The 19,188-nt window shown below is 53.6% G+C and overlaps 8 protein-coding genes across 8 annotated transcripts; 5 read left to right on the top strand and 3 right to left on the bottom strand.

Annotated features, from left to right (window-relative positions):
- Positions 1-672: 672 nt before the first annotated feature.
- On the top strand, positions 673-2,026 carry BKA58DRAFT_442760 (uncharacterized protein; the record flags this gene model as incomplete). Its single annotated transcript, XM_046173928.1, has 5 exons — positions 673-819; positions 875-1,153; positions 1,250-1,364; positions 1,419-1,828; positions 1,922-2,026. 5 exons carry the CDS (start codon positions 673-675, stop codon positions 2,024-2,026), a joined length of 1,056 nt encoding a protein of 351 aa, XP_046022927.1.
- Positions 2,027-2,389: 363 nt separating this feature from the next.
- BKA58DRAFT_230785 (N2227-like protein-domain-containing protein) lies at positions 2,390-4,184 on the bottom strand. The gene is made up of 3 exons (XM_046166485.1): positions 3,615-4,184; positions 3,188-3,566; positions 2,390-3,138 (listed from the first exon to the last, which is right to left on the bottom strand). The coding sequence occupies exons 1-3, from the start codon at positions 4,008-4,010 to the stop codon at positions 2,567-2,569; spliced, it is 1,347 nt and encodes a 448-aa protein (XP_046022926.1). The 5' UTR covers positions 4,011-4,184; the 3' UTR covers positions 2,390-2,566.
- Positions 4,185-5,217: 1,033 nt separating this feature from the next.
- Positions 5,218-7,510, top strand: BKA58DRAFT_230776 (uncharacterized protein). Its single transcript, XM_046166484.1, has 3 exons — positions 5,218-6,117; positions 6,168-6,233; positions 6,283-7,510. The coding sequence occupies exons 1-3, from the start codon at positions 5,463-5,465 to the stop codon at positions 7,083-7,085; spliced, it is 1,524 nt and encodes a 507-aa protein (XP_046022925.1). The 5' UTR covers positions 5,218-5,462; the 3' UTR covers positions 7,086-7,510.
- Positions 7,511-11,183: 3,673 nt separating this feature from the next.
- BKA58DRAFT_390584 (uncharacterized protein) lies at positions 11,184-12,344 on the top strand. The gene is made up of 2 exons (XM_046170845.1): positions 11,184-11,362; positions 11,422-12,344. The coding sequence occupies exons 1-2, from the start codon at positions 11,335-11,337 to the stop codon at positions 11,937-11,939; spliced, it is 546 nt and encodes a 181-aa protein (XP_046022924.1). The 5' UTR covers positions 11,184-11,334; the 3' UTR covers positions 11,940-12,344.
- A 104-nt stretch (positions 12,345-12,448) lies between these two features.
- Positions 12,449-13,352, bottom strand: BKA58DRAFT_462055 (uncharacterized protein). The gene is made up of 3 exons (XM_046174834.1): positions 13,132-13,352; positions 12,649-13,080; positions 12,449-12,592 (listed from the first exon to the last, which is right to left on the bottom strand). Exons 1-3 carry the CDS (start codon positions 13,229-13,231, stop codon positions 12,495-12,497), a joined length of 630 nt encoding a protein of 209 aa, XP_046022923.1. The 5' UTR covers positions 13,232-13,352; the 3' UTR covers positions 12,449-12,494.
- Positions 13,353-13,799: 447 nt separating this feature from the next.
- BKA58DRAFT_404518 (uncharacterized protein) lies at positions 13,800-14,611 on the top strand (the record flags this gene model as incomplete). Its single annotated transcript, XM_046171847.1, has 2 exons — positions 13,800-13,868; positions 14,084-14,611. 2 exons carry the CDS (start codon positions 13,800-13,802, stop codon positions 14,609-14,611), a joined length of 597 nt encoding a protein of 198 aa, XP_046022922.1.
- Positions 14,612-15,183: 572 nt separating this feature from the next.
- On the bottom strand, positions 15,184-17,802 carry BKA58DRAFT_230750 (P-loop containing nucleoside triphosphate hydrolase protein). Its single transcript, XM_046166483.1, has 3 exons — positions 17,646-17,802; positions 17,429-17,585; positions 15,184-17,380 (listed from the first exon to the last, which is right to left on the bottom strand). The coding sequence occupies exons 1-3, from the start codon at positions 17,673-17,675 to the stop codon at positions 15,258-15,260; spliced, it is 2,310 nt and encodes a 769-aa protein (XP_046022921.1). The 5' UTR covers positions 17,676-17,802; the 3' UTR covers positions 15,184-15,257.
- Positions 17,803-17,944: 142 nt separating this feature from the next.
- Positions 17,945-19,172, top strand: BKA58DRAFT_390580 (DlpA domain-containing protein). The gene is made up of 3 exons (XM_046170844.1): positions 17,945-18,340; positions 18,388-18,445; positions 18,495-19,172. Exons 1-3 carry the CDS (start codon positions 18,137-18,139, stop codon positions 19,100-19,102), a joined length of 870 nt encoding a protein of 289 aa, XP_046022920.1. The 5' UTR covers positions 17,945-18,136; the 3' UTR covers positions 19,103-19,172.
- The last annotated feature ends 16 nt before the right edge of the window (positions 19,173-19,188 follow it).

The raw sequence follows: 19,188 nt of genomic DNA, 5'->3' as shown, positions 1-19,188 counted from the left end.
ACGTGGAGCTGGGCGGAGGTCTGAGTCTCATACGGCGACTGTGCCACATTAGAGGACGCGAGGCGGCGTGGTACAACAGCCCTGTACGCTCGTCTCCGATCGGGTGTAGTCTGCCCAACCCCCTGCCGCACCTGCACGCGACATTCGAGCACGAGGCGCTTGGTGCGTAGGAACACCACCGATCCCGCCGCATATTATCGACCCACAGGAGCATAAGCAGACAGGTCTTTGCATTGCGTATGCAAGGATGTACGCAAGTGCCAACTCCGTCCCATGCTTGCTTAGAGCACAGCAAACAGACTCAACGACCCAGCAGCTACCATGGCATGATATCGCTCCGCACAGCAACACTGCAAGGCTCGAGATATGTGCCAGACCAGCAAGCATACGCGCATACCCTTTTCAGCCACGACAGTTGTCTGCGGTGGTAAGGAGCTTATCGTGCAGCGCATGGCAAAGGATGCCGCCTTAAATTGGGCTCCCTTCATCGGTTCCATTGCTACGGGATGGACGAGCATCGAGAAGTCGGCCCTGTGCCGTCTTTCCAAAACACGTTCATGTTCGTTGACCGCGCCGTAAGGAACTGTGAGATGACGGAGCAGCAAGAACATGTAGGGCTTGCAGCATCCATCACGACCCCATAACTTCACATCCCTTCGCTACCTCACCAACATGCCCGCTGCGCACTTGCTCGCCCACTCGATACCACAGTACGTGGCAGCGCTATCGGTCGTTCTGACCCGCTGCTGGGCTCGCTCCCAGCGTGGCCGACCATACGGCTCGTTCGGGTCCGACGACCGGGTGATGATCAGCGCGCTGGTACGCATCGTGTGCTGCAAGCCGTTTCGGGACTCTGTTGACACGATGTACCCAGGTGTTTGCAACGTTTTGTTTCGTGTTCTACATGCTCCAGATCGGGCTGGGGCTGGGGAGTCGCGTCGAGCTACTCGAAGCCAACGCGGCTATGTATCGTCAGCTGCTCATGTTTCGCTTTTTCCACCAGGTGTCGGTGGTAGTTGCACTCGGATTGGTGAAAGTGTCGATATGCCTCTTTCTCCAGCGCCTGGTAGTGACGAACAAATCGTACACTCGGGCTCTCTGGCTTGCTATTGTGCTCATGGTTGTCTTGACCCTCGTCAGCGTGGGGACGATAGTGAGTGAGCCTGTTCACGTCTAACGCAGCTGCTCGAAGCGCCGACTTTGTCCCATCCATCTATACTGACCGATGGTGCTGTGCCAGACTTTCCAGTGCGTCCCCGTCACAGCGGCATGGGACTACAGGTTGCGTCCGCCGCCGTTCGGAGCGGGCAACGCAAAGTGCTTCAGCCTTAGCACTTTCACTATCATCGGGCTCGGAAACGGGAGTGAGTTCCACTGAAGCCACTTGCGTTCTTTCGATCTCGTTCCTGACCGTGTAGTCTTTCACATCGTCACAGATATCCTGCTCGCCCTCCTGCCGATCCCAATCGTCATCAAGCTCAAGGTCACAATCCGTATTCGTATCTCACTGGTTCTAATCCTCTCCTTCGGCGCATTCGCGGCCATTGCCGGCATAGTGAGACAGATCAAGGCCAGTCCGCTTGATGAGCATGACGCTTATTCGATTTGGAACTTCCTCGAACTGCACATGGGCATGATCGCAGCCTCACTGCCATCTCTCAAAAAGCCGCTTGCAGCCATCTGGGGCACGATCGCTGCGAGGCCTCAGGTACCTACTGGCGCAGCGAGAATGTCAAGCTTTGGAAATCTCACTAGCAGAATTTGGCCGGAGTGGGAGGCTGTCATCGTGCATGGTTCACCGACTGGAAGCGGGCAGGAGCTGGTAGAGGTGAATTCCTCTTTGGGAGTCTACAGGAAAACAACAGTGACGGTTTCTAGAGACCTGTGCATCTAGTAACGGATTATCACACTGATCGGACAGTCCGAACAACGCTGTAGCCAGGCGGAGTCAGAGGATGCTGTCGACCAAGGCAAGGATAATAACGCTTGTCTCATCAAGACCTGGGGCGCGGGCGTACGGCGATGATTGCGGCACCGGGCTCTCTCCTTCCGCGTCTATACCCCATTCGTTCCCAGAGTGGCGGCCACAGCACACCTCGTGTATATCGATTCTGAGGCATCTGGACTCTAGCAATTCATTCCCATCTTGCCTACTCTCCCTGCTTCTTGACAGGTCCCGCAACGCAAAATTCCACTCCATGTGGAAGAAATGATGGCCAAGGCTCGAGGGGCAGATCGCTTCGGGCACACGGTCGTCCCATCTCGCCCCGGAATACGTTCGGTGGTAGTCGGTGGCTCGTTGTAGCCCGCTCAGCAGTGCTCATCGCGGCCTCCTGTAGTGTTCAAATGTGTAGCTTGGACTGCTGGTCGGTGGATGTGAGTTCAGGGTAATCTTGCTGTCTGCTAAAATTTACTTAGAGCTAGCAGACCTAAAAACATCCTATCGGGTAGGGGCTAGTTGGCCTACGGACGTCTTCTTAGGTAGGAGGCAGGCCGTTGTTAAAGCTGGAGTACGCAGTTGCAATCTCTTGCAATGTGTGCGCGAGAACGCGAGCGACGCGACAGCTTATACCTTCCTCACTATCCAGACCTGCGCCAGGTATGCGTACCGCGTCAACGCTCTCCGGTTAAACCCGTATTCCGCCTCCTTACTGCGGACCTTCTTGCCCTCGAACGTCAGCTCGCCGCACTCATCGCCCAGATCTTCGAACTTAAAGCCCATCTCCACAATCACATCGATAATTTCCTCTAGGCTTAGCTGCACGAAAGGCCCGGTACCGTACAGAAGTGGGCCAAAGTTGATCCATCGACCACCAGGTTTCAACAGCCTCTGAATGGTGTCGAAGTAGGCCATGAGATTGCGCGCTGTGTCGATGAAGAAATGGGTAACGATGATGTCGTAGTGACCTGGTTGGTCATTAAATGCGGTGTTGAAGTCGCCCTCGATGAGCAGGACGCCAGAGTTGGGGGTGATGTTGGGCACCGTCACACTCCGGATCATGTCGGCCTTTGTAGCCTGGTGCGACATCCCGTCGATGAAAGGGTGTATCGTGACCGCGTGCGCATCCTTTTGCGCTTCCATGTAACGATAGCCGACGTTCATGTACATCGACCACTCGTTGATCGTCACCTCGAAGCCTGCGCCTACGTCAGTAGCCGTTCGCGTGCTTTCGCGCGTCACACGTACCTCCGAGATTGGCGACATCATGACCTAGCCGACCGACTCCGGAGCCCGGAAGCAATACCTTGAGCGGTGCGCTCTCGACTGACTCTGCTTTGATGGCGCTCAAGGTGCTCAGTATGCATGGAAACGCTTCGTCTCTTTCTTTGAGACCTTCATCGGCCCAGTCGCGTACGTAGTGCTTCAGCGTTTGGGCTGTCGCGAACTTGTCTGCTTGGCGCTTGTCATTCTCCGCCAGCTTCATGTGCTCATCCAGCTCTTCCTGGCTGATGCCGTAGAACTTCATGGCATGTAGGGCCATGCTATCGGAGACGGCCGCGTTCACATAGATCAGCTCCTCGAGTTCATCGAGCTTCTTCGTGTAGCCGACGGTGTTCTCTAACGTCTGTTCCACTGTAAGCAACTGGCATCACAATGTGCATGTTTGGCCGACCTTCTTCTGCTTCTTACTGACGCTCTTGTAAAGACTCCGCCATCGGTCCAGTTCAGCCATGTGGCGTTCGCGGTACCTTGTATATGCCCACAGCGCTTCCAGGAGCCTGTAACGCGGGTGGCTCGTTCCCCATTTACCGCTCTTCTTGTCCATCCTCTTCAGCAGCTGTAGTTTCTCTCGTCGGTGGCGAGGCGAGGCGCCATTATCGCTTGGTGGCATCGCACCCATCATCAAGGGATCTTGCGCGATCCGCGCATTGTCCATAGCGATCTTGACTTCGTCGGCGTTCGGTATGTTACTTGTGGCATCGGCTTGGCTATCACCGCTCAATTTTCCGGTATTAGCCAGAGCTACTGAACTGAGGCCTGCGACGAACAGCAGCAAAGATGACTTCATCTTCTATACGCCCAGGGCACGCGATCGTTCCGTATTGATGGCCCGGCGCAGGGTATCGCAATTCGAGTTTTGCGGCTGAGTACCGTGCTGGCGCCAAGCAGGCCTCGATGTTAAGCGTTAGATACCGCATATTGTGGGGTGTCGTTCGCGAAAGCATCAATTCCAAGGAGAGCGATTCGTATCGTCGCGATACCGTGCCCGTGACGAAGCGCAGCAAGACGGCAATACAAACTGCCCTTCACGCTCATGCTTGACGGCATGCCTACCGTGAGGGCTTACAAGCGTGGCTTCGGAGAACATGTTGGGGAGCAGCTTTGAGCGTGGACCCAGTATCGGTGTCAGTTGCTGATGGCTGATGAATGCGATGCCATGGTTGTACGCTTCAAGGGCACGCCTGCGTGCGCCGGCGCGGAAGACGCGAAGAAGGTGCACGAGCCATCACCGGAGCCACCCGTCAAGCTCCTCTCGGCGGGTGACTCCAGGACTTCGACACTTTTGAAGAGCACGCAGCCTTCAGCCATCCTCAACCCAAAGTCCCACGACGGTGGTTCCTCCGACTTCGCTCACTGCGATCTGGACCTTCAAACGTTGCGCGATGGCCGGCCATGGTCTCGACCGGCAGGGAGCTCCGGGGGATAATGACATCGTACAAATACGCCTTCCACGGGTTCACGCACCCGCGGTTCGGTCAATACCGAAGACGATGTCGACAGTTCACTCTTAACTCTCTGGCCACCAGGGTTCTTCCATCCCTCTGGTACCTGGGGCTCTTTCTTGGGTACGAAGGCGAAGCGTAGCGTTGAGGGCTAGAAGACTGACTGCAACATAGCGCCGGCCAACGCAATGGTCATCAAGTAACTCATCGGGGTCCTGGGGCAATGCGCACAATACTAGGCTGTCTAGCACCCATACGAGAAGCCTACACCGTAGACGCACCAGTCGCCCTATATCTTACGAACTAACTTGCTGACTTCCTGAACTACTGGCTCGCTGTCAGTCCATATTGCAAACCGAACGTTTGCAAAAGTGCTCCACCATTGGCACGCCCAGTGGTTGCATCGTTCTGTCCTCAAATGAGCCACTAGTAATGCAAGAGACCCAGATACACGTGATCAGGCGAGGATCGAGCCTTGCGCATCAGTCCATGAAAAAAATCGCTTCCTGTCGCGACCGAAATTGGGCGTCGTTCGCATGAATGAAGGCAAGCGATCAGGTGGTTGCGCCTCAACAAACACCACGACGAGACTGTTTGCGCAGTCACGTAGAGAGGACAAGACCCATGACAAAATCAAACGTCATATCAAGTCCTCAAAGGTAAATCTGGTCAGTGAAGCGTCGACGCGTTTGGACGTGGGCGAACTCACCTTCACTGTGACCTTCGCTTAGCAAAGCGCGACGACGGCCATAACACTCCGCAACTCGTTCCTCTCCCACTCACTCCACTTCCCACAGATGTCATCTGGAACACCAAAAGAAGCGCCTGCCATCGCTAAAGACACTGAAATGGCTCGCCTCAGCGTTTCCGCTAACGCGACACCAAAGACCGATCGCAAGCCGAGCCGCTTCCGCGGACTTTTCAGACAACAATCCAGCTCGAACGCATCATCCAGTCCCGCTACCTTACAGAAGTCGCCCCCGCCCGTCGCTTCCAGCCCGTTGGCGTCGCCATATGTGCGCCCAGGATACGAACAGATTGGTCTACTACCCAGCGAGCAGTCCGTGCACAGCCTACAGGAACTTGGTGAGACCGAGTCTGGCGACGATGAGACGATTGGTTCTACAGCAGTTGCAAAGTCTTATCTAGGCGCGAAGGACAACACTCCGATACGCGATGCTGGCCGTGGGTCGAGCAGCAACAGTGTAAGACGCTCGCATGCTGGTCTACTGTCGGAGTCGCAAATCGAGCGTCTCTTGAAGAAACCGCCCTCCTTCCCTCATTCAGCTCATAGCGCCTCTCCGAAACGACATGTCGGGGGAACAGACCGTAATTGTGTTGGATCCGAGGTCGCCAAAAGCCAGGATATGTCTCCACGTGCAGCTGGTAATGCAGACAAGCAAAGCGGGCTGTTATTGGGTTCTTCCCACAAGATCGCAGAGACCATGAACAGTAAGGGTCTACTCAGGGCGCTTCGATACAGCATGCTAACACCGATGCAGACGAGAACAGCAGCCATATCTCAGATGCAAGCATCACGGACTCCGCAACGTGTGAGACACTGCCTAGTACGTCAAGTCGCTTATAAGGTTTACGCACTCACTAACAAAGGTGCAGACATCCCTAGTTATCCCCAGCACGGCGGCCCAGTAGAAGACCCCAGCCTGGAACACTACAAGACGACCAGCATCACGCGCACGAACGACTTCCTCAAGACTGCTCGTATTTCGCCGCGGATCCCACGTTCCTTCGAGACTGCTGACGAGCACGATCATAAAACGCTTTTGGATGAAGACGAACCTAGCCCCCGCAAGTCTTTCGCGTCTAACATCTTCGACGACAGTTCGCCCAGTCAAGGCATCCGCGAGTATGTCACCAGCAAGATCGCCGAAGCACTAGCCGAACACAACCGGGAGTGTCAAGACGGTAATGCTACGGTCAGCAACGTCAACCCGTCGAACCTCATCGTCAAGATCGATACGACTGGTCTTGCCAGGGCAACTACCTCTGAGGGATTGACGATGGACGAGAGGAAGATCGGTGACTTCCCGGAGCGTTTTACCATCGGTCCTTTCGAGGTCGGGAATGCGCGTCTTGAAAGGGATGCTCAATTCAGCATAATGGCTATCCATGCGGTCACCTTGCTCTGCGCATCTCTTCGAGGACCCAAGAGTCTACTCCTTGCTCTCTGGAACATGGCGATCATTCTTGGAATCTACGCCGCTGTGCTGCGTCAGTTGCGTTGGACTGAGGATTTCGAGCGCGATGTACTTCTAGCGCCTGTGTGCTTCGCCGCGAGTGTGATCGCTAGTGTATGCGAACAGCTACTAGGCCAGATGCGCATGATGATGGTTGAGGTGCTCGCTGAAGCCTTGGAACGCGTCGCTCGAGGCTGCGATATGCAAGTGCACACCGAGTAGATGTCTTGAGACAGCATGGCGATACTTGATGTATCGATTGGTAGCGGTTGAAAGCATAGCCGCAGCTAAGGCTGATAGCTCCATGAATGGAGATACAATATGACCCTTTGATGCCTTTGCAGATAGTGATGTGATGAGGACATGAGAGAAGCCGCAGGTTAGACCCTGCAGATGATGACGCCCGCATACATGTCATAGCTCGACATCAATAACTGAACCGAGCGCTGCTTCGTTGCGCAAGACCTCAACCGCATATTCGCGGTTGGACGTCCAGTAGGCACAGTCTCAGCTTTTCGCCATGACGCGCTTTGGTTTTCCTGAGTAACGCATCTACATCAGCTGCGGACTTGCCGACACAGCGTAAACCAAACCCTAACAGTTGATATAAGATTCCAGCTCGCGGTCATCAAATCAAGTGACTATGGCGACCAGAATTGCGCCGTAATCAGCAAAGAGGTGAAGAACACACCACAAGTGTGTCACGATCTTAGCCACACAGCCCGAATATTGCAGCGGTGTCAATAGCTCTACGAAGACGTCTGCCGAACCCAACGACTTAAGCAACAGCTACCGTCACAGTAAAACTCATCCCGGTGTTGACGCGATAGATGCGACGCCGCCCGTGACCCAGTCGCATGGCGGTTCAACATGCGCGGGCTGTACTCCAAGAGCATCCCCACGATTGACTCACGCTACGACTGCCCTGCGCTTTCGCCTTTGCGGATGTTGCAGCACCACCTGCCTTGCGCTATTCACCTCTATACTCGCCTTCGTTGATTGGGTCACCTTCTGGCGTGTCACAACATCCAATGGTACTGTGCGTATGTGGCTACTAGATTCGGTGGGCGCAACGAGCGGAGGCTGGTAGGACACTTCAAAGCGAAGATCGAGTGTGAATGCGAATGTCACCTCTGCTACATGATACGTTGGCCCTTTGGTGAGGCACATCGTCGTTGAAGGTGATTAAGGGTCTTCCGTATACTATGGAAAGCAGGTGAAGGGGCAATTCACCTCGTTCTACGCCCACTCTCGCAGCGATAAAAGCAGCCACCACAAGTCCACAAGCTGTCTTCCTCATTTCGACCTCTCAACACCGATCTTCAAAAGCTCGCCCTCTATGCCACTCATCCCGCACACATTACAGCACCACATCTAACACACCATGGATAGCAACGGCCCAGGATCCCCTCAAGCAATCGTCAACTTCATCATTACCAAGCTCACCGACACCACGATCTACGTTCAGGATCTTATCGAAGCACGGGCTGAAGAGGAGCGTCACCGCTTTCGGGAGGAGAACGAGACTATATCTCGAGAGGCGCGCCGACGCGAGATGGGGTATGACGATGAGGATGAATCGTTGATGGGAGATCGAGAGGCAGAGCAGGGCCGTCGGCGTCCGCAGGAGTGATCTTGGGGATGAATGGAGGGGATGATGGGCTATTAACATGGACGTGGCGCCGGCATGAAGTCTTGGTGAAGGGTTGTTGGGCGGAGCGGAGTCGATAATGGTCGCGAACACCTTGGTATCTACACGCAGAGATTCACACACTCCATAAAAAGCTATGGGTCTGATACACGGAACGATATGAATGATCTACATCACAATTACATACCTACTCACTATGCCGTGATGCGCATCATTCTCATATCTACGTGAGGCCCCTCCACATCGTTGAAGCAATTCGATATCCAGTCGAACGGTATTCTTTCTTACACCAAACCCAAACGACATATGTCTAGTATACTCCCTCTACCCGCGTCGCTCTCGAACGCCATCTTCGAATCCGTTCCAAAATGCCTCACATGCAAATCCCCACGCCTGCCCACATTGTCGCAGAGCTTCCCCCGGCACGGGTCACAATCCACCGCCCAACAACAAATTCAAGACTACATATATAGCGATGCCACGAAGCAAAGCTCGATATAGGCCCATGATCAGGTCCATAGCGGCGATGTCGCCGTCTAGACTGAAGAGCACTTGGTGGGATACTGCGATTGTCATGCAGCAGTAGATTATGGCGGCGGCTTGGGAGGAGGTCAGACCGGTGCGGTCGCGTGGGGTGGCAGGCCGCTGGGATAAGGTCGCTGTGATGGAATTGAAGAAGAGACGGGCGGTAGTTACAGATGTGATATCGAGATCATGGCCTGCTGGCCGGGGAGCCACGTCTAAGGCAGCGATGATGGGCGAAGCGGAAAGCTCGGCTCGATTGCTAGGTGTAGATAGATGGGCGCTTTCGACGAGTTGGTGTTTTCATGGAGGACGGCGGTCCGACTAGTTGCTGCGATTTCGAGAAGCTCTCTGAAAATGTTGGCGTAGTCCTAACTCGAACCGATGAGCTACGGAAGAGCGCATGCTTACTGCGGCGCGGAGCATCAACGTCAAAACAGCTTCCGTTCAGCTCCTGTCTAACCCTCACACGCTTCATATCAGCGAAGAGCGGATGCGCACGTCCAGTCTCAACACCTATCGTCTCCCTCACTTTCACTTGCGCAAGGACTTCCCGTACATTTCCCGGATCCACATACCCAAACTCCGACTCGTGATCATACGAAGCTATCGAAGGCGTTTTGGGGGACACATACCCCGACCGATGAGTATCAAAGATGCGACCGGCCCACTTTGACTTCCTGTTAGGTCTCGTTTCCCAAGCATGGTTCGTATCCGAGTCTGCCTTACTCTTCTCAAACGGCTCCCGGAGCGCCGCCTCAGCAGGCGATGTCTTACGAGTATTAGGTGTCTGGGCTGAGTGTCAAAAGCGGCCTGGGGTGTCCCCGTCGACGTCTAGGGTGAGGACGCCGCGGAGTGTACAGATCAGGCCTGATCCGACGTCTAGGAAAAGGCTGTTGTCCTCGATAGGTAGCTCGGGGAGGCCAGCTGCCGTCCACTCATCATGAGATGTACGCGAAGATCCGTTTTGTATGCTCGAGACAGGAGTCGGACGAGTGCGACGCGAGTGGTGCTGAACGGGCGTACGACCAAATAGTTGAGCGAGACCGAGATAGCCCGCATGTGTCGAGTTCGATGGATGAAAGTTTGCCCTCCTGGATTCTGAAAAAGGGTATGGAGAAGGCGACGAAGACATACTCGCGTCGGTATAGCCACTACTGTTTGGTACCGGATCATACGACCGCCGTGAGTATACTGGCGGTGATGAATCCATGGCTGGTGACTTGTACTGGTCGACGATGTCTGAGATATCCTTTGATGCAGACGGCGCAATCCGGGTGCTACGGGAGCTAGCCACGCTGAACATGCAACGTCGTACAGAGCCAGAAGTTTGAATTCGTAGAAATGACCGTGAGCAAGTTGAGTTGGTTGCAGTGATTACTAAAGCCGGAAGGTACATGGTGAAATGATCGTTCCTCGGCAGGCTCTGACGATATATGTAAAGAACCTTGGAAGGAAAGACTCGTCGACTCGCCACAAGCCAATCGTTTGACTATCGCAGAGTGAAAGCTCTTCTCGCTGTACTTACATAAGTGGATAAGTGAATACGTCGCAATCGCTTTTTGTTGTTGAATTCACGTAAATTGAACCGTAAATCCCTAAAAGGATGACCTGCAGCTTCATTTGGGTTATAACGAGTACTTGTTGACCATATCGATGATATTTCGTGGTGCTAAGGGCGTTGTTCGATTGCTACGAGAGTATGCCGTCAAGCCTCGCGATGTTATAGCCCCATCTTGCGCTCATCGCTTCGAGCCCGGTCCCTCGTATATACTGTCCTGTTAGCAGGGCCTACTAGGCGGCATCGCGGACGGCGCGAGCTGGTAAGGCAATGTCAAACTTTCGTTCTAAGCAAGCAAACCTCTCAATGTAGACGCAATACTGATTTGCGAGTGGCGAAGCTCTTCTCGCTCTGCGACTCAACCGCATCTCCCGGCTTCAAGACAGTACACAGCTTACACGACCAGTACGGCATGGCACATGTCATGAAACACATACCAAGAGCGTCTGCAGTCGTTACCTTATAACATAAATAAGGTGTGGATATGGCATCATGCATTGACTCCACTCGCTTGAAGCGGGGCAGCGCATGTTTGATCGGATAAACAAGGTCTCAGCCCGTCTCCCCCACCAACCATTACTTCCATATCGGCACTACCCCACGTATGTGCAACATGATGTCTTGAAACATGCGTCTCCTCGCTGGTCCGCCGTAGTGATTAGAAACTCTCACCTTCCAACACAACCCACATTTCCAGGCCGAGCAACCCGAAAATCACGTCCAACCCATCGACCACAATGGACAAGATACTGCACAAGCTAAAGCGTAAGCAGCAGTCTTTCGTTTCACTCATACTGCAGTTTACTAGTATTGACCATGTAAAGCAAACAAGCACCTCGATGCCCGCGCCCTCCTAGTCTTCAAGCGCCTCCAACGTTTCTACAACACGCTCAACGTAGTCGCTGCATTAGTAGCCGGGCTATCGCTAGCCGTACTAACATTCGATGAGTTCCACCCAGCACAATCGGGCCTTGTGCGCGCCGCCGAAGGACTACTATGTAGCTCGGCGTTGGGTTCCGTGACATCGGTAATGACGTCGATAATGCTTCTCTTCAAATTCGAAGGCCAGGATACTGCGACACGCAAGGATTTGACGGTCGCGTGGACACCGTTGGTTCTGTTGGACTTTGCTATTGTGGAGTATCTGTTTGGTATGGTGTTATGGTACGCGGGCAAGAACAACGAGTGGAGAACTGCGCTGATTAGCTCGCAATTGGCGTTTCTGTTGGGATTCTGTGTATGGTTATCTTTTTGGATGTGGAGCACTATGAGTGGCGATGGGGGGTTGGGTGAAGAAGAGATGATAGTGGCCGCTCGGGGAAAGCGTGCCGCAGACAGCTAAGGGTTGGAGGCTGCCTCACAGACGCGACAATTTACGCCAGGAGCTTTACGCTTCGAGGCGAGAGCACACACACCTGCAAGCAAGAAATGAAGCGAATCGCGAAACGAACGTTGCGCGCCGACGGGTGGTGAATTGTATGAATGGTGATGATGATAATAATGATAATAGAAGTTTGCTGGGTGTTGAAAGGCGTATGAGGAGAGGAGACGGGAGGGCGGCCAGAGCTGGGGTAAGACTATCACAGGTGGTAATGGATTTCATGATGGTTACCTACGTGTAGACAGATCGCGAATTACGGAAGCGGAGGTGATTCGATAGTAAGAGCACACCTCCATGGGAACGGGATGACCTTAAGCAGACTGTGCTATTACTTCTATAATCGCATTCCAATGAAATCATCTTGCGTGACTTCCCCTTGTGCATTGCCCATGGAGATGTCAAAAATTCACAATTCCTGAAGACTAGTTGGGCATTCATGGTATACGATTGGACTATTGTATGGATGCATTCGAAACCCAAGTTACCGTGCTAGCTTTGACATCCAATAAGGGTGGATTAGCATCTCTCGTAGATCTGGTACGAGCCTTTTCCGGAAGAAAGATTTTTACACGCGTCTGTGACCCCTATCCATCGAAGACCAATCCTGTGCGATCCTACGCAAAGTGTTAGCCTTAAGAACCTATTCGTTGTCAAGTTCGCGTTCACTTACCTTTCTGTATAGTGAAATACCCCCTGCTGCCTCCGTTCTCGTTTATACATTTTTCGGCATTCCCGCAGTTCATGCCATCGAGGGGTCCGTCACCGTTGGTGACGCCGACTTTTTCACCATCGACAAACACCTCGAAGTGCTGGCACCTCTGAGCCGAATCGGCCACTACGAAGACGCTTTCCTCTGGCACTTCGACATCTTTGTCGTACATGTCCGAGGGCTCGTATGTGCCCGGCGTGTGAGGCAGGTCAATTTGAGTCCACGGTACGAAAATATTGCCCAAACAAGGTTTGTCTACAAGCTGTTGCGAAACCGGCTCTGGAACAAGAAGAGGCGGGTCGGGACGAGTCTGGTTAAAAACCATTCCGTCATTGCATTTGCAGTTGCACAATTCTGGAACGGGATCCGCGCATGTGAGGGCGGGTGCCTGTCCTTAACCTTATGTCAGTAACAGAGTCTCGTTACAGAATGATGGTTACTTACCATTCTGGCACACGACTGGCATGCCGGAAAACATGTCTGAGGCGAATTGTGCGCTTGCGATGCCACAGAGAAGAGTGGTAAGAGAGGCGGAGGTACGCATATTGTTGGATTCTGATATGCTTGTGGGTAGCAGAAGGGTGTTCGTCTTCGAGAAGAGCTGTTGTCGTAGCTATCTTTGGGTGGAAAGTCTTCTTCTTATGACCTTTGGTCCTCTCTCTCGGAACCCCTCATCCCCGATGCAGTTGTAAGGGAAGTATCGCGCGAGAGTCGTCGTTAGTCGGGCTTACACGTTGTTTGTTGAAAACAAATACTTGTTGAGGCTAATAAATCTGGGAAGGCCGACTGTTTCGTACAAGATCTTCCAGCCTAAACACCTGGTAGCGTTCCAAAGTAATTGTCGCAAAACTTACTTAGCTGCATATGCATATATAACAGTGCGGATAAACAAATCCTACACCATTAAGAAATAACCCAATCTGGAAAATGGTACTGCGATGACGTAAAACTAAAGGAAAGAGTCGCTCGACAAGGCGGTATAAGACGCAGCCATGAAACGGTCAAAGCAAACATTTAATTCATATCTCCAAAGCTCCTCTAAATTTGACCTGTCCCAATCACCATGAGAAGTTTCAGTGTCTTGTTTGCCGCCACTCTCTGCACGGTCAGCTATGCCCAGAGCGCGCAGCACGTACTTGGCTCAGTCGATCTCTTCGGAAATTCGTACCAGTGCAACAATGGTAAGCAGACCTAGACCTTGAAGCATCTTGCAAAGCTCACTCAAGACAAAGGTATGAAGCCATCTATCTAATGCATGGATCCTTCGCTACCGCCTAGCTGCTCCTGCTCCTGCTCTAACGGGATCACCTTTAATCAAACTCTGCCTGTGAACCTCGCGGGTGGATCCTAGCCTTCTCTAGATGCTTGCTAAGCAGACAACGAACAATGTCTCTAGCGCGAGAACAATTGCAAAGACTCCTTGGCTGCGCAAACGGCATTAGCAGACCAATTAAAGACAAACCTCGACGATGAAGAACGCGGCCACGCGACCAAGCTGGAAAACCTCAAGAATCAATGCGACGCTCAAGAACAGGCACACGCCGCACGCCAGACCGAACTCGAGAACGAGTTGGAGACCACCAAGCAAGCGCTTGACGTTGCCCGTAACAACCATACTGCCATTGTCGAAGAATGGAATCAAAAGCCCTTTAGGTACCTTGGCTGTTATCAGGCCATTATCACCAATCGAGTGATACATGATATTGGGGTAACGCTGACTTACATGAGCGTTTCGAGATGCGAACATATCTGCCAAAGCTATCGCTACTATGGTCTTGAGGCTGGGGACAGTTGCCTCTGTGGAAACGCTTTGAGATACAATCCTGTAGCGCAGCCTTCGAAATGCACTACTAAGTGTACAGGTAACGCCGCCGCTAAATGTGGAGGTAATCTCGCCATGGACATCTACGAGAAGATAATTTAGGCGGGATGGAATTAAAAAATAGCAGCGGGGTTCCATTAACTGTCCTAGATATTAGTAGTACTCGAGTAATAATAACAAAGTGATTTGTCCCGTTAGATTGGGCTGGATTGTGCGTAGTTCGAAGTCATTGAGCCCTTGAAACCAATGATATTTGACATGCATCTCAGGCCCCAGCAGCCGCACTTGCGACATTTCTGCTAGTTGATCGCTCCCTCTGCGAATGTCGTATCTTCATCCTTGCTCGCATTTTACATTCCCCTTCAAACACTTTGCGCGAACGCACGACTGCTCCTCTGCTAGCCCTTCGCACGCACATCGGCCCCTCCACATACCTCCCCAGATGACAATTTAGTAGGCAGTGGCAATGAGTCGACATATAGACATACACGTGTTTGTTCTTCATTCCTCGTTCCTTCTTACTATCATCAATCTACCTCTTCCTGTCCATCATCTCCACATACGGCTTTCGCCACGATCTATGGCGCGTTGTGGTCAATAGCTCGCTCTATTCAGTAAGCTAAAGTATTCCTAATATTGTACATAACTAATGGAACGAAACCCTCCGACGAGAGGGAAGAGGTCGAACAAACGCCATTCACCTCATAATAACGTGCTTTTATGCACATCCATCGACACCAACTGCTTACTACGCAGGTATCGGTGGTCCAGGAGGATCCGAATCGTCACCACCACCACCCCTTGGCGATGGTCTTATCGCTGTGGGGAGCGGGTTATCTGGAATCTTGATCGGCGCATCAGGCAGGGCCTTCAGCCGGCCAGGAAGATCTTCGCCCTTGATGACCTTCATAATCTCCTTCTTGTCCAGCGTTTCATACTGCACAAGCGCATCAGCTAATCTGTCGAGCTCCTTGCGCTTCGACAGCAGCAGCTCCTTCGCATCCTTCCTTGCCTCATCAATCAGCTTTCGCACTTCGTCGTCGATGATGCGCTTGGTCTCGGGTGCGACCATCTCATAATTAGATTTGTAGTCGACGTTGCCGAGTTTCTCTGAGAAACCGCACTGAGTGACCATCATGTAGGCTATTCTTGTTGCGTTGGAAATGTCACTGGAAGCTCCGGTGGACACATTCTCCTCGCCATATACAAGCTCTTCAGCGATCTTGCCGCCCAGAGAAACCTGAAGTTGGCGAATGTATTGTTTGCGTGTGTGATGACCCTCTTCTTCCGGGAGGAAAAAGGTGATACCAGCAGCGTGACCTCTGGGAAGAATAGTGGCCTTGTGCAGATCGTTGAAACCTGGCTTGTAGAGGCCGACAAGCGCATGGCCACCCTCGTGGTAGGCGGTATGAATCTTGTCCTTGAGCGGAACGGAGCGGCTTTTCCTTTCGGCGCCCATGCTGATCTTATCCTTGGCCCACTCCAGGTCGTCGAGAGACACGAACTTTGCCTGAATCTTGGAAGCACGAATAGCTGCCGAGTTGGCAACGTTCTCTAGCTCGGCACCAGAGAATCCGGGCGTGCCACGAGCAATGGTAGAAAGGTCGATATCGGGAGAGAGGCGGATCTTCTGGGTGTGGTACTTGAGGATAGCTAGTCGGCCACCAACGTCGGGGAGTTCGACCTGAACGTGACGATCGAAACGTCCGGGGCGAAGCAGGGCTTCGTCTAGAGATTCAGGGTGGTTGGTCGCGGCGATGAAGATGACGCCACTGCTTTGGTCGAAACCGTCGAGATCGTTCAGAAGCTGGTTGAGGGTCTGGCGGTGGTAGCTGGCGTCGCGCGACCTGCGCTTTCCGCCTATGGCATCAAGTTCGTCAATGAAGACAATGGCAGGCGCCTTGCCTCGAGCAGCCGTGAAGAGTTCGCGGACACGCTTGGCTCCGACACCAACGTACACTTCGTCGAATTCGGAACCGGACATGTAGAAGAAGGGAACACCGGCCTCTCCCGCGCAAGCGCGAGCCAGCAGAGTCTTACCAGTACCAGGAGGGCCGACTAGAAGCACACCCTTGGGGAGTCTGCCGCCGAGCTTGTTGTACTTGTCTGGGTTCTTGAGAAAGTCGACGACGTCGGTGAGTTCTTCCTTGGCCTCGTCGCAACCGTGGACATCGCTGAAGCGGGTGTTCTGCTGCTCGGGGCGGACTTCGGCGTTCTCTTTACCGCCAACGCCCTTCTTGAGGACGCCGCTAGTCTCGACGAAGAGGGTGATGAGGATCAGGGAGACGTAGGCAGCCAGAGCGAAGCCGCAGATCCAGCGGACCCACTTGAAGATGACATTCATCAAAGACTCTTCCACGACGACGTAGACGGGGTCGGCCTTGACGCCGGCGCCGCCCCTAGTCTTGGCGACCTGAGCACCGCCAGCATTCGCGCCGATGGCCTGGGTGATAGCCTGGCGTTGGTTCGCAGTGAGCCCCGAGTGTTCGCCGCTGTCCTGTCCCGTCTTTGCCAAAGCATTGTTGTACATCTTGTCGATTGTAGCATTGGTGGCGAAACGTCCTGTGTTGTACCGGTCGATGATGATCTGGTGGTAGTTGCCGCGCAGAAGAGCCGAGTAGAAGGAAGCCTGAGCGGAGGCGCTGGTAGGGCTGGCATTAGCAGCCTGTTCGAGCCGAGCGAGTTGTTCGTGGGAGGGGCCACCGAAGAGCGAGCGCTGTTGTACGAGGCTGAGTCCGAGCATGCCGGGCTTGGTCAGCAGGCGGAGGTGCGAGAGAGGGCCGTTGCGCGGCATGGTAGAGAACTGGCGTGCCCTGAGGGCAGCGACGGGCGATGTAATGGCGAGAGGATTGCATAGTCCGACGCGCGGTACTGCAGAGTGTCAGTGTTGTGTCCCGACTGTGCCTCATTGCGACTAACTTGAACATGAAGACGAAAATGCTGTGGATACAGATGTTGTGGCAGTGTGAAGCTGTCTGGCGCCGGCAGCCATGGGCATGCGGCCCAGAGCGTGCCACGGGGAGCGCAGGAGAGTAGACATGGTGGGCGACAGTTGCGACGTGACAGAAGCGACCTTCTATATCTTTTGTCAGTAGGGGTTCAATGACGCGATGTCGGAACTCGTGGCAAAACGTACCTGGGCAGCGCCGGCCGCGTGGAGGGCCATGGTAAAGAATGCGCAGCGCAGAGGCCGCAAGGAGTATCTCAAGTACCCGATGAAACAGAAGGAATAGGCGCGCGTGGGCGGTGGTGCAGGCGTGGCGGCGAGAGGCCACGGAAAGCTAGTGGTCACGTCTATGGAAAGTGGCAGAATGGGCCAGTGCTTAGATGCATCGTCGTTCCGAGAGACCCTTGCATATGTCGTGTGCTTGGCGATACGGCGGAACTTGACCTTGCGCCACCATCTGGGCGACATTCACCCTGGCAATTTACTACCCACGTATCTGTCTTGTAGGATAAGTTGCTTTGCATCGTCGCGTCCGTTCACGTGCAGCATGCTACGTCGGCGTGCAATGCCTTGACGCGCGCCTGGGCTCTCGGCGATTGGCCGATGACGTAGAGGAGGCAAGTGCGACCGTTGACTTATGATAACACTACCGACTGAAAGGTGTACATGTCAAGCCGCGTATGAGGCTTGTAGTGCATCCAGTTCCAGGTTGGAGAAGACGTAGTTCCAGAGTCGCGGCGCACCTCGGCTGGCGGGGTAAAGAGCCTCATAGCTCGTCGCGCTGCACGTCTAGATCGTATACACTTTCTCACGTTCCATACTACAGGATCACGACCATGGCATCACCAAGATGGAAGAAGCTGTACGAGTACGCAGCATGTGACGTACGCTTACCTTCTCCCTACCTAGATTCATAACTAAACTCTTATAGCTCGCCGATGGCCTACTGAAGCTACATGTACCAGGCGCAGGCTTCCTCGCTGACATCAGTACGATGAATTGAGAACATTATGTCACATCACTTGTTGACCTGGTCAGGGCCGCTGCTTCATACATCTAGCATTCCCAAACCTGAGCTTAAAAAGGTCCTCGCGCCCGCATCGACCTTTCTCATGATTCCGAAAGCGACCAAGTCGTTCCCAGCCCCTCCCAAGATGCCTGAGAGCATACCGGCTTCCAATCTCGCAGATTCCAGACCATACGCAGACTACACCGAGAGCGGCACAATTGTAGTCATCAGCCAGCCTCCAGGACAGTCGTGCGCAGTCGTTGGGGGTATCATGGCGGCTCGCATGCAGCATCTCGGCGCAGAGGGTATCGTGGTCGACGGTCGGGTGAGGGATATCACTGCGCTCAATCAGACGCAGCTGCCCATATGGTCCAAAGCGACGTCTGTCATCGGCGCAGGAGCCGAGACCAAGTTTCATGCACACAATGTACCCGTGAAGATCGGCGAGACGGTGGTCGAAGCCGGCGACATCATCATGATCGATCCCTTCGAAAACGGCGTGGTCGCGGTGCCACAGGGCAAGGTAGACGAACTGCTCGATCTACTACCGAAGCTGATCGAGGCTGACGAGAGGGTGATTGCGGATGTGGGCAGCGGAGTTAGCGTGGAGGAGGCGTTCAAGACGCATAGAAACTAGTCACGTCTCTTCTACAATATGAAACCACATTATTGAAGCAAGACAGGGCGGATGTTATGGCGAAGTGAAGAGACCACTGAGAGAGC

This window comes from Alternaria rosae (genome assembly GCF_020736505.1).
Source record: "Alternaria rosae strain MPI-PUGE-AT-0040 chromosome Unknown BKA58scaffold_8, whole genome shotgun sequence".
In the NCBI taxonomy this organism is placed as follows: Eukaryota; Fungi; Ascomycota; class Dothideomycetes; order Pleosporales; family Pleosporaceae; genus Alternaria; species Alternaria rosae.
Note: the sequence above shows the minus strand (reverse complement) of the source record. Positions and strands in the feature narration are given on the sequence as shown.

Coding starts and splice junctions, on each gene's coding strand:
- BKA58DRAFT_230785 (XM_046166485.1), bottom strand. CDS start 4,010: ATGAAGTCATCTTTGCTGCTGTTCGTCGCAGGCCTCAGTTCAGTAGCT. Junction 3,567..3,614: donor TCAGTAAGAAGCAGAAGAAG/GTCGGCCAAACA, acceptor ACAGTGGAACAG/ACGTTAGAGAACACCGTCGG. Junction 3,139..3,187: donor TGATGTCGCCAATCTCGGAG/GTACGTGTGACG, acceptor ACGTAGGCGCAG/GCTTCGAGGTGACGATCAAC.
- BKA58DRAFT_230776 (XM_046166484.1), top strand. CDS start 5,463: ATGTCATCTGGAACACCAAAAGAAGCGCCTGCCATCGCTAAAGACACT. Junction 6,118..6,167: donor GATCGCAGAGACCATGAACA/GTAAGGGTCTAC, acceptor ACACCGATGCAG/ACGAGAACAGCAGCCATATC. Junction 6,234..6,282: donor AACGTGTGAGACACTGCCTA/GTACGTCAAGTC, acceptor ACAAAGGTGCAG/ACATCCCTAGTTATCCCCAG.
- BKA58DRAFT_390584 (XM_046170845.1), top strand. CDS start 11,335: ATGGACAAGATACTGCACAAGCTAAAGC. Junction 11,363..11,421: donor GATACTGCACAAGCTAAAGC/GTAAGCAGCAGT, acceptor GACCATGTAAAG/CAAACAAGCACCTCGATGCC.
- BKA58DRAFT_462055 (XM_046174834.1), bottom strand. CDS start 13,231: ATGCGTACCTCCGCCTCTCTTACCACTCTTCTCTGTGGCATCGCAAGC. Junction 13,081..13,131: donor GCCAGTCGTGTGCCAGAATG/GTAAGTAACCAT, acceptor CATAAGGTTAAG/GACAGGCACCCGCCCTCACA. Junction 12,593..12,648: donor GTATTTCACTATACAGAAAG/GTAAGTGAACGC, acceptor CACTTTGCGTAG/GATCGCACAGGATTGGTCTT.
- BKA58DRAFT_230750 (XM_046166483.1), bottom strand. CDS start 17,675: ATGGCCCTCCACGCGGCCGGCGCTGCCCAG. Junction 17,586..17,645: donor ACGCGGCCGGCGCTGCCCAG/GTACGTTTTGCC, acceptor CAAAAGATATAG/AAGGTCGCTTCTGTCACGTC. Junction 17,381..17,428: donor ATTTTCGTCTTCATGTTCAA/GTTAGTCGCAAT, acceptor GACACTCTGCAG/TACCGCGCGTCGGACTATGC.
- BKA58DRAFT_390580 (XM_046170844.1), top strand. CDS start 18,137: ATGAGGCTTGTAGTGCATCCAGTTCCAGGTTGGAGAAGACGTAGTTCC. Junction 18,341..18,387: donor ACGAGTACGCAGCATGTGAC/GTACGCTTACCT, acceptor AAACTCTTATAG/CTCGCCGATGGCCTACTGAA. Junction 18,446..18,494: donor AGGCTTCCTCGCTGACATCA/GTACGATGAATT, acceptor TGACCTGGTCAG/GGCCGCTGCTTCATACATCT.